Genomic DNA, 12,349 nt, shown 5'->3' with positions numbered 1-12,349 from the left:
CAACTACTGAAGCCTGCAAGCCTAGAGCCCATGCTCCGCAAGAGAAGCCACCGCAATGAGAAGCCACCGCAATGAGAAGCCCACACACCTCCATGAAGAATAGTCCCTGCAGCCGCAGCCAGAGAGCCCACACCCAGCAACAGAGACCCAAGGCAGCCAATAAATAAATAAATTTATAAAAAAAATCATTACCATGCCTTAGTTATTTTTGCATATGCTTAGCACATACTGGGTGCTTAGTACTCATCTTACAAATGAATGAGGCAGAGGCCAAAAACTCCACTTGCAATTCACCTCGTGTCTCTGCTTCACTTTGAGCAGCATTTTAATCACGTTGCTGCTCTTTATCACTCAGCGGAGCAAGAAGGGTTAGTTACTGAAGTTAAATAATGTAGAAGACTCAACTTTGTTTAACAACAAAATAGCCCCCAAGAGTGGACTAAACAAGAAAAGTTTATTTCCCTAAACACATAAAAACCTTGGTTTTCAAAACATGGTCTTGGGACCAACACAATTCGTATCACCTGGGAACTTGTTAAAACTCCAGGCTTTGGGGCTCCAAACCACTATCTACCGGATCAGAGACTTCGGGGGTGGGGCCTAAAAATCACTTGGTAGTTCAAGGCTACCATAGCAACTCCATGAAGTTGTCAGGGACACAGGCTCCCTCCTGCTGCTCACAAGCCTTCTTTTCTAGGGTAAGAACCTTGTTCCGTGCTCCAACACAGCTGCTGAGGTTCCAGCCATTACATCTAAGTTCAAAGAAGTAAGACAGACAAAAAAACCAGAGGAGGGCGCTCTTTCTCCTTTAATGTGACTTCTTGACCGAGTACAATACTTATATCTCATTGGCAAAAAATTTTTCTGTGAAGAAGGTAGAAAGTGTTTTTGAGTTGGGCACAGCCCACCCAGCCCAAAACTGGAGTTCTGTTTCTGAGGTACTGAGATAGAAAACTAGTTGCTTCTGTCTCATCTAATCACTCAATGATGATAATAAGGAAAACTAAAACTTACGCGTGCTTTTCATGTGCAGGCACTGTGTTTAAATACATCACATGACAGTATTCTATTGGAAACTGTCACAGAGTGTGTGTTCTTAGCCTCAAAGCTATGCTACTCTGATAAAAGTGTTGGTGGAGGAGAAGAGAGAAGGTAATAACTGATATTTTATATCATTCTTCACCAGCAGGAATAATGCCATCACTTAATAAGGTTGAGCTTGCAAAGCAACCCCCACCCTATTCCAAATGGCTGGTTTGTTCTTTGTTAAGCGTGCCCTTTTAGTTCACTAGGACGGGTCTGCAGTGATGTCTGCACATTAAGAAGCTTGGGTCTAATGCAAGGGAGGATCCAGGATTTGTGGGTCCTAAAGCTTGTACGATTTAGGATCTCCCCTTAAGAAAAAAATTAAATTATGAATACAAAATGAGGTAGCAGGTTGGAATGCCAAGCAAGCAAAGGGCCTGGATGCTTAAGCCTCGCTGGCTTCACAGCAAGTCTGCCTGCAGCCGAACGCCTCCCTTCTGGCCCGGCTGCTGATTGCACGTGGCAGTGAGGACACAGTGCAGGTGACTGCAATCAGGCAATCATGGACTATTTCATCTAGAAAGGGCATTGGAGATGATGTTGATCTGTGCTTTTCTAGCTTTTTGTTTGTTTTTAACAGCAGAACCCTGTTACAAAAAGAAACCTAACTCCAAATCTGAACATGTTATACAGATATAAATGCGGCTGCTCTCATTGAAGCCCAGGTGGCTGGTCAAGAGCCCCATCTGCTCTGCCCCCACCTCCTACCACACTGCTGCTCCCAAGGCATCTCTGGGCAAACTGGGACTTTGAGGATCCCATCTAAAAACCACCAGATCACGCCTCCCACCGGACCCGAGAGTCAGCTTCGCCGCTTGCCTTGGACCCGTGGGCCTCACTGTTCCTCCAGATGGACCCCAAATGCTCCTACCCCACTGGCGGCTCCTGCAGCCACGTTGCAGATGCACCTCCTACAATAAGAGCTGCTTTTCCTGCTGCCCCGTGGGCTGTGCCAAGTGTGCCCAGAGCTGCATCTGTGAAGGGGCCTCGGACAAGTGCAGCTGCTATGCCTGATGTCGCGGACAGCCCACCCCACGTGTCAACAGAGCCACCCGGACAAACTTTCCGTTTACACTTTTTCATACAACCTGACCTGATGCTACATTCCTTTGTCTCTGAAATCTGTGAATTGTAATAAAAGTTGCTGAATGTAAAAAAGCAAACAAAAAACCACCGGATCTACTGGCGGGTTGGGGGTTAGAACTCACATCTATCTAAAGCACTTTTCATTCTACTGTAATAATCCTTGGATTCCTAGGCCAGCCCTCAAAGGCCTTTTGCTGAGCTGTCCTCACCTTATTCCAAATGCAGGATTTGTTGTATTGCAGAATCAACCACAAGGTACCACTTGCTTCTAAGGTGAGTCAGAACATGCCTGTCCCACTGCAACCCTGGTGGAGGAGGGCTGTGTACCCCGTCCACTTAAGTCACCGAAGATTATTCCCCTGAATTACTGGTCCTCTTTCTCCCCTTCTTCCACTTGGCACCTCTGGCCTAGTCCCTGGCACACTGCAACCGGGTGACTTGGGAACCAAACAAGGCAAGCAATATCTAGTCGATCTGGGGAAGCATGAACACCTACAGAGTTTTACAAGGCACCTTCACGTACATGATCTCATTTGATTCTGACCTCTGAAATTTTCAGGTACGATCTCTATTTTTACAAAAAAGAAAACAGAAGTTTCTAAAGATTGACTTACCTACATTCCTGGTTAGAGTCAGGGCTGAGCTCCAAAGCCAGATCTTCTGAAAACAAACTCCAAGTGCTTTTCACTGTGGTACTGCTCTCAAAACCCCCTCCCATGTGCAGTGAATCTTCTTGTTAAAGTGGCAGAACCCACGCAGGGTCCAAGCTTCTCAAACAAATCCAAGGCAATTTCCTCTACAAGGCAATCAACTGGAGCTGGCCCACCCTGTCTCCTGGTGCTGACTCACAGCCATCTCTGCATGCCAAGACCACTACCCAAGCTGAAACCCTGCACTTCTCTGCTGTTCCTAGGCTTACTGGCCCAGGTGAATGACCTCAAATTACCCTCTGCTCCTTCCCAAGGAAACAAACTCCCTCTCCAACCAGCCTAGCTCTCAGCATTCTACCTGAACAAGCTGATAGACTTTGAAGGAAAGTGTTAATCACAGGCTACAGCTAAAGGTGCCGTCCCTACCAGGGTTATTTGCATTTAAAAAGGAGCCAATTTGGGCTCAAGTGCTTTCACCCCTGCTTCCTAACCTGTGGGGAGAAGAGACTGCGGGGGGGGGGGGGGGGGGGGGGGGGGGGCCTGCAAACCCTATCTTGCCCCGAGCACTGGAGTGATGGCTTTTCAAAGGTACTGCTTTAAATTGTAAAATATGTATTTTAAAGTGGTAATGAATTCATGGACCTTCCTCTGTGATTTCTTAGCCAATACAAGCTAAAAAGTACAAGTGTAATATTGCAATTTGGGGCAAAGGTTGCTGAGAGGTTTGATGTCAAAAAACCTCAAAGATGGGAACTTTGACTTCCAAGTCACGGCTTTATGACAACAGCGGCCTTTCCAGAAATCTCCCATGATTCTACCTGCCCACTAGGAAGTCTGGCCCTGGGAGTGAGCCCCAACCTATGTGTTCAGGCCCATTTCTAGGTCCATGCCACATGTAAACTCAATTTAATCCTCACAGTGACTCAGTGAAGTATCTATCATCATCTTTTATAAAGGAGTAAACTGAAGCAGAAAGGTTACGTAACTTGCCCAAGGATGTCCAGTTAGCAGCCAGGCTTCAAATCACATGACTCTTGGCCAGCACACCTAACCACTATCCTATACTGCCTTTAATTTCACCTGATGTTCATTTTCCAAAGGAGTATAATTTGAGTGTAAATATATAGCAGAAGACACCTAGGAGTTCAGCAATAAAGAAAAGTTTTGAGACAGGTAAAAAGCTACTATAGAAAAGTAGGCTCATGTAAAAAGAGAGGAAAAGATGGATACTGTATTCTACCAATGGTAACACCACCTTGATTCTAAAACCCACCATTATTTAGTTATCACTAAGGAAAAAGCTGCCTGTTAAAAATGACCAGGCTAAGATGCCATGGACTGTAAGATGCATCCTTTCAGATCTGTTAAAATGGGATACACACACACAAACACACGTGCATTTTTAGAATTGATGAAATGCAACAATAGTCCTTTGCCTGGTGCTGCCTGCATGGATAAGGAGCCTGAGATCCCAGGGGAAGGGAGAGCATCTCGCGAGTTCTCTCACAGAAGCCCCAGAGTTCTAAATGCTCTGGTTTTGGTCCCATGCCAGATTCTGATTTGATGCTATTTATTAAAAAGAGCATTTCACCCATTAACTTGTCATTGTGGCCAAGTGAATGGTGCTGAGATCTGGGAGACCTGGGTCACGTGCACCTGGTGAAGGCAGGTCATGATGGGTTCACCTACCCAAACAGGGTGACTGTGAAATGTGAGAGGAGGGGAGTCCCCAAAAGGTGACTGCCAGACCAAAACCCACATCCACCAGGTTTATTATACGCAGATACAATGGGTTCCAACACATATCTATATTTAGAACTAGATTTAAGTATTAAGCAACACAGATGGGGCAGAATAGTTGATTTGGCAAGAAAAATAAAACCCAAGACTCGTCCATTTCTTCAAAAGCACTTCCTTGCTGTTACACAGGTCTTTAAAAATCACATTATCATTTCTATCACTGTCTACTGTTGAATGTAACAGCAGCAAGTAAATGTCTTTACTGGCAGGTTTATCAATAAGAACATGAGTTTTAAATGCAAGAGGATTTCTATCTAAAATGACAGTCTGTTTTCAAGCATCTGGAAGTCATTTAAAATATCGAAATTATTCATTATGCTTAATTAGAGTCATCAAGAGCACAAAGTCAGATGATTCTCATAACCTTACCAGATTTCTATCACCTTCCACTTAAGTGTCATCACGTATCAGGCACAACTAAGAACTAATCATTTCCCCCAAGATAGAATTAATTCCCCTAAAAACAAGATAGCATGGACCAAAATTTCTTATTACCATGTTTTTGCATTTCTCTTCGTCCACTTACATTCAGCAATGGGCATGAGGCCACGTTTAAACATTAGAAATCATTTTGATACAGACTCCAGACACCACTCCTCTACAAGGATGGGAGTGGAAACATCAGACACTGTCTTCCAAGGCACAGTTTTGGGTACAAACATGCACACAGCAATCAGTATCTGTTTGCAAACTCTGGAATGCAGAGCAGAGCGGGGCCGTTTAGTTACTATTCCGTTTAGTTACTATTCGTAAGAGACATGAATTTCAAAGAACCTATCTACTGGTTAAGACTTCATTTAAAACCTTAAGAATTCATCGGGGAAGAAGGTTAGGGAATTTGGAGGCACTGTGGTGGTGATAGTGTTAAATTTAGAAAACGAAAGATGGTGTATTCGTTTTCTATGACTGCCTAACAAATACCACAGACTGGGTGGCTGAAACAACAGAAATCTATCTCCTCACAGTGTCTGGAGGCTGGAAATCCAAGGTGAAGGTGTCAGCAGGGTCTGTTTCACTTGGAGTCCTCTTGCCCTGGCTTGTGGATGGCCGTCTTCTCTCGTCTTCACATGATCTTCTCTTTACGCGTGTCTAATCTCTTCTTACAAGGACACCAGTCATACTGAACTAGAGCCTACCTATGGGACCTCATTTTACTCTAATTGCCTCTTTAAAGACCCTATCTCCAAATATAGTCATATTCTGAGAAAATGGTACAGGGGTGGGGACAGTGGTTAGGATTTCCACACACAAACTTGAAGGGGACACAAATAATTCAGTCCTTAACAGATAGAGATGATTAAAAACTTAGTTTCTTTAGGTTACACAGTTTCAGAGGTGAAAAAAGAGTTCAAGTGGCAGATTTTTATGTTTATTTAAGTTCATGAGTTTTAGTATAGAAATAGTTTGATTAGTGGCTCAGTATAAACTGTTGCTGCTTTTTCTGAGACCTTGTGCTCTCTTAACCACTATTCTAAAAATATACACACTCTTAAGAGTGACTAATCTGCTATAATTAAGATGTAACCTTTCCAAAATTTCATTGCAAACAGAAACAGAAGTGCCATCGCATATTTTAAAGAGCCTATCTTTTGTGTTCAGGCATGCAGGAAGCTTTAATCCATTAGGCAAACACACATATCCCCAGGCTTAAAGGGGAACAGGTTCTCCTTCCTTCTAGGCAATATCTGATTGATCCCTGAGAAAAGCATGGGGTGCAATCTGAAAACTACAAAGGCTAAATTTTAAAATTAAAGACATTCTCTAATCTAGTAAACTTTTCCATGGAGAACACATCCTCCATTTACCCAGGTAGGCTGTTCTCAATTTGGTTAAAACCATTTGTTAATTTCTGCTAAGAATAAATTAAAATGATATAAAGTCAAAAAACAACAAAGGAGGGACTTCCCTGGTGGTGCAGTGGTTAAGAATCCGCCTGCAGATGCAGGGGACACGGGTTCGATCCTTGGTCTGGGAAGATCCTACGTGCCATGGAGCAACTAAGCCCGTGCACCTAAAGCCCGTGCTCTGCAACAAGAGAAGCCACTGCAATGAGAAGCCCACTCGCCACAACTAGAGAAAGACTGCGCACAGCAACGAAGACCCAATGCAGCCAATAAATAAATACATAAACATAAAAACAAACAGAAAAACAACAAAGGAAATAGGAGAGAAGCCATCAGTGAGTGAACAATAGCAACAAATATCTGAAAGAAGAGGAAGCCACAGAGAAAGGAGCAGGGCCAAGAAAGCTGAACACCACATGCAAGCAGAGGAGCAAGTTAATTCTCACTATGATCTACAGAAAATCCCAGAAAGTAGAGGTGCTAAAGCACTGGGGAAAGCTGGAGTGAGGCCTAGGATGGAAAACAGGGATACTGGCTTAAACTGGCTGACTACCACTCCACACCCTGGCAGAAGGCTGAGAGTTTACTTTGTGGACTCACAGTGGTTCAGCCTCTCCAGACTAGGGGATCCCACGTATGAAAGCATGAAGGAGAGGTACTGTACTCAGAGCAGGTGGGTTAATGAAAATCTGCACACAGTGTTGAGCAACCAGAATTCTGGCTGCCAGGTAGATTTCCCTCTAGAGGCACACAATGGCCCAGACATAAGGCCTTCGGATCCTGACATCTGGAGGACTCCAGTGAAACAGCGGCATCCACACCTCGTCACCTGTGCAACGAACAGTCAGCAGTTCACTGGGGCCTGCCCCCTTTCTAATCAGTTTTAGGTGTCTTAAGTATATAAAGGAGAGCCAAAGATCTCTCCTTGAAAGTCTCAAACATGAGAGACCAAAATAAACAAAAAGTGTAGGCACCAGAAAAAAGACAAAGCAAAGTAAAACAAATTAAACATAAAAGACAACATTCCCAGGGATTTAAGAGCGATTTCATTCAAAAACAAGAAAAGAACACGTCAATGGAAGGGCTGCCAGAGAAAGTGGAGGAAATTTCTCACCCAGAAAGTGAAAAGCCAAAGAACTGAAAAAGAAAATTAGAGGATCAAACTGGCATTCGAAATCTGCTTAACAGGAGTTTCAAAGAGAAAGAATAGAGAAAACAGGGTTGGAGGAGGAAGGGGTTAGGGAGACAATACAAACACAGCCCCCAGATAGAAGGGCTTCACTTCTCCGACTAAAATCCTCAACAAGTACCCAGCATGCAGAATGAAGAGCAGACACACATGACACATAGCAACACATGTGATCCTGAAACGCAAGAAGGAGGCTGGGGATTAAAAAAAGTCTGGAAACCTTTCAGAGAAACCCCTTACACCCCCCCTCACCCCCAAAAAAAGGCCACATATAAAAGACTGAGAATAAGAATGGCACTGGACTTCCATAGTAACTCTGCAAGCCGAAGAAAGTATTGACCAATGTCTTTATCCAAGGCAAAACTAATTTCAAACTAGAATTCTATATCCAGCTAAACTAAAATAGGTGCCCAGGTGAGAAAGTGTAGAATAAAGACATTTGGACTGTAAAATTTTACCTTGTATGCATTCTTTCTCAGGAAGCTACTAGAGACTGTGCGCCCTTCAGAAGGGGATGTTCAGCCAGAAAATGAAATGCATGGGATCCTGGAAATGGGCTTCCCATAGGAGACATGAAGGGAAGGCCCAGGATGATGAGGATGGCTGTGCTGTGGTGTTAGGACACTCAGAAAGCCAGCTGGCTCCAGGAGGGGTGTCTGCCAGCGGACCTGATGTACTGGATAGCGCGGGAATTCGTATGCAGCGACAGGTTGGCACCATCTTGGCTGCAAGTTTCTAAAGAGTCAGCTCAAAATGGCCTAAATGATAAATGAAAGTTAATTCTCTCACCTAACAGGAAGTTCATGAGAAGGGCAGCTCCAGGAGTTGATTTATTCAGCAGCTCAAAATCAAAGTTCCAGATTCTTTCAAGCTTTTGCTCAGCCATCCTCAGGATGCTTTCTGCATATACTAAAGTTGGCCAGCAGGCCAGTTGTTCCCTGTGGGTCTGAGATCTAAGGAACCTTTCCGGGGAATATACTTCTCTTCTGAGGTTCACTGGCCAGGCTCCTTCCTAAATCCTTCACTGACTTAAGGAAGGGCCCCCGGGATCTGTTCACACCAGTGCTCTTTTGCACAAGCCACACAAGGGAAATGTTTGTATGGCCCAGTGGAGTAAGAGATGAGGCTGTTAAAATCTTAGCACACCTATGACCCACTGGAGGCACACTAGATGGGACATATCAGAGCCATGGGGAAAGGGTGGACACCAGAAAAACATGGGAGCCTTGCCAGGCTGAAAAAAGAGGAAAATGCCTGCTGGAGAAGAGTGCATGCAATTCTGATGGACAATTTGAGAAAAATTAGTAATAGGAATGTAGGAAAGTAAGCAAATAAAAATAAATGAAGCAATTTATTAACTCTGGGAAAAAGAAAATGGTATAGGAAATATCAGGACAGTTCACTACTTCCTTCAGTATTTAACAGTTGACGTCAGCATAATCATATAAACCAACACCAATTTATCAAAAATAATCCAATTCTAGTAGGAACATGGAAAGAAAAGAAGTAGGGGGACAGTGGTGGTGAAAACTCTCAATCTGTATTTTTCCATAGTAGGAAGTCAAAAGAAAATGTCTAAAACTGACAGATTTAAAAAAAAAAACCCTCAAAAACTACATATTAAAAAACTTAGCAGAGGTAAAAAGAACTGAAAGTCATTGCTTCTGGGGAGGACAAGGCAGGGGTGTGGAGGAGTGGGGCAGAGGAAGGATTTCTACTTTTATTATATGCTTCACAGTACTCTTTCAAAACTATGGATGTTATTTTATGTTTTTAGTCTTACAGATGGAACAAACAGCAGATTTTTTGTCTCCCTCTCCTTCTAAATGGGCCCTTTATATGGAAAACAAACTCACAATATAGCAGTCAAACAAAAGCAAGCTCTTCCCCACTATCCCCTCACCCCACTCCCAGTTCCCCTAGCAGTCCCATCTCCACCCTTAGACCTGGCTGGTGGAGGGGACAGGGTAGGGGGAAAGTCTATGCCAAAAGAGAATTACAGGCATCTGCTCTTTTGCTCCTGCAGGGTTCCCTGCACCCACAGGAAAGAGCACCAAGCGACACACTGGCAGCCTGTGCGATGGGAGTAGTCCTGGTAGGAAAGGCACAGCCATTCTCCTTAGGTGCAGCTGCCGTGACGAGCCGAGTGGGTGTCCTGCTACAGCAGGCTGCTTAGAGCAAGCAAGCAGTCAGGTATTCACAGGCATGGCTACGTGAGCCTGACTGAATCCTTCCAAGGGCTACCAATCCTTTGTTGCTTGGAAACCAACTGTAATTTTAAAATTCAAACACCCTAACTGTACTTGAATTCAAATTTCTGCACGATTAACAAATCTGCATCTCCTTTCTTCTAACTCAAACCCTATAGGCCTCAACTACTTGAGGGAAAGTCCCAAGAGAGAAAGGCTCATTAAAAGGAGCAATTTACTTGGAAGGCCCCGTTTCAAAGACAGGAAGATTCTCCTGTGACCTTGACCTTAACACTGCTACCCACTATGACCCCCTAATTCCTCCAGCACAATCCCCCCTACAAATCTTAACCTGCAGGAGTGGCCTGTTTCAAACACAAGCTAGCACAGCACCTAAGCCACAGGTAGCTAGGCAGGCAGCTGCCCTGGAGGCACTGTACCCCCATCCCTGCACCCATCAAGCCCCAAGGCTTCTGAAGTCCAGCTCAAAGCCATTAACTGCCACCTCACGACTCCCACCAAGGACTCCCTGTGGCCCTTCTTTACCATGTCCTGCCTTCCTCTGAAGCCCATTCAGGTTCCTCCTCCTTCAGGAAGCCCTCTCAGACTACTGCTCACTGCAGATGTCTTCTCCCCTGAATCAATGCATGCAACTACTTTATATAAATTTGGTTGGTCCCACTGCGTATGACTGTTAAACCTTTCACATTGTGATTTGCGTACTGTTCAATACGATAAAAGAGAAGGCTGAGATTTTTTTCTTAAAAAGGCCATTTTTAGAAATTATTTTATAAATAGATTCTTATACAAAGAAGAAACACATATACAGAGCACTCAAATTACCAAGAAAGATGGACCCTAGCCCTTCTTTTCTGCGCTGGGAAAACAGAAGAGGAAAAATGACTCCAACTTGTTCTTAACTGTTTCCACCTAGGCAGTCAGTTTTTCAAGTAGCATTTCTATCCCTTTGCTGGCGTTTTTGGTTTTTTCCAATGTGGGAATCAGGTTTTTCAGTCCAGTTTTGACTTTACTTGCAACTTCTTGATCAGAACTCTGGAGAAGGCTGAAGAGAGAAGATAAAAATTAACAAACAAAAAATTGAATTTCATAAAAATCCCTCGATCTCCTGCAAACACTACCTTCACACATAGTATAAAAAATTCACTGACTTGTGAGATGTCTTGTAACAATAAACACATTTTTTTTTTCATTCATCAGATGAATGATGGGAGCTAGTTGTCTAAATTCTAAAACCATAATTGCTCCTGCTTTCACTTTGTCTTAGGACATCATCCTACCTTAAAATTGTTTACTTCATTTATTCTATCTTTCCTTCTCCACCTATAGCAAAGGACCCTGTGTTTTATTTATCTCATGGCACCACGTGTACAGAGCAGACAGTCAAGAAATGCTCACTGAGTGACAATTCACACGTGTGAAAAGGTGTACATGGAGGAAAGGTGGGAGGTATGAAAGGTAAGCAGTTAATGAATGGCCTTCTTACTGAACTCTATTACTAAAACATTGAGTGAAGGGGTGAAGAACTTTACCTTGGAACCTAACTGCCCAGACTTGAAATCTGCCTCTGCCACTTAGTAACTATACAACCAAGACCATGCTATTTAAATTGTCAAAGACTCAGTTTCCTGGCCTGTAGAATGGGATCAACAAAAGAATCCACCCTCTACCTAACAGGGTTGTTTTTTGAGGCTCACATGATCTCGTATCCAAAGCACCTAGCCAGAGCCTGACATGTAGTTAATTAACCACTCGATCAGTGTGAGTCATCAAACAAAATAAGCTCTGCTCTCTGAGACCTTGCTGGAGTACTCTATCACACATTCGCGGAGCCCTGCAGGCTGGCAATAAGCTGGCCCCTTTCTCTAAATAGGGGCCAGGTCACAGGCACTCAACCACCAAACACCAGGGCTGAATTTCCTATTCTCCCTCTACTTCCTCATGACCACATTTAAATGCTGACCACTGAAACACATCCTAGAATGAAATCACTTGGCATTTTTGAAAGACGCTGGCCCCAATAATTTCCATCATGTCCACAGAGAGGAGGAGAAGTTAGCAGCCCCAAGTAGCATTCCACTGCTTGTGGGAGACAAGCAACAAGTACGCTTGCCACCTGCAAAGCTGAAAAGTAAAGTGTCCTCTTAAGAGACTTGTGACTCACTAGGTGTTTTTATTACATACCTTGGCTAAACACACAGCCACATAGTGCATAATAGTAATACAAGTTAATATTTACTGAACACACGCATTAGACATAATGCTAAGCATTATGTATGCATCATCTCAGTTTTCATAACAACCTAAGAGTATCATTAATCTCATTTTACATCCAAGAAAATTAAGGCTCAGACAAGCTGAGTAATTTGTCCAAGGCCACACAGTGAGCTGGGACTGGAACCCAGGCAGTCTGTCTAGAGTTTGTGCATTTAAATGCTAAAGAATTATGCTTCCTTGAGTTATTTTTCAGATTGCATACACGGCTGA

General features: G+C 43.6%; 1 protein-coding gene across 6 annotated transcripts in view; it reads right to left on the bottom strand.

The window, feature by feature from the left end:
- Positions 1–8,756: 8,756 nt before the first annotated feature.
- PUM3 (pumilio RNA binding family member 3) overlaps positions 8,757–12,349 on the bottom strand; it is a 41,130-nt gene continuing 37,537 nt past the window's right edge. For 4 of the 6 annotated variants that reach the window (XM_057721385.1, XM_057721387.1, XM_057721386.1 and 1 more), the window contains exon 18: positions 8,758–10,907. In XM_057721385.1, coding sequence (XP_057577368.1) covers positions 10,775–10,907 — 133 coding nt within the window. In that variant the 3' untranslated portion in view covers positions 8,758–10,774. Of the gene's footprint in view, positions 10,908–12,349 lie in introns of all 6 variants that reach the window. The other 2 variants (XM_057721390.1, XM_057721389.1) reach the window with 2 other exon arrangements.

This window comes from Hippopotamus amphibius, chromosome 2 (genome assembly GCF_030028045.1).
Source record: "Hippopotamus amphibius kiboko isolate mHipAmp2 chromosome 2, mHipAmp2.hap2, whole genome shotgun sequence".
NCBI classification, from domain to species: Eukaryota; Metazoa; Chordata; class Mammalia; order Artiodactyla; family Hippopotamidae; genus Hippopotamus; species Hippopotamus amphibius.
Note: the sequence above shows the minus strand (reverse complement) of the source record. Positions and strands in the feature narration are given on the sequence as shown.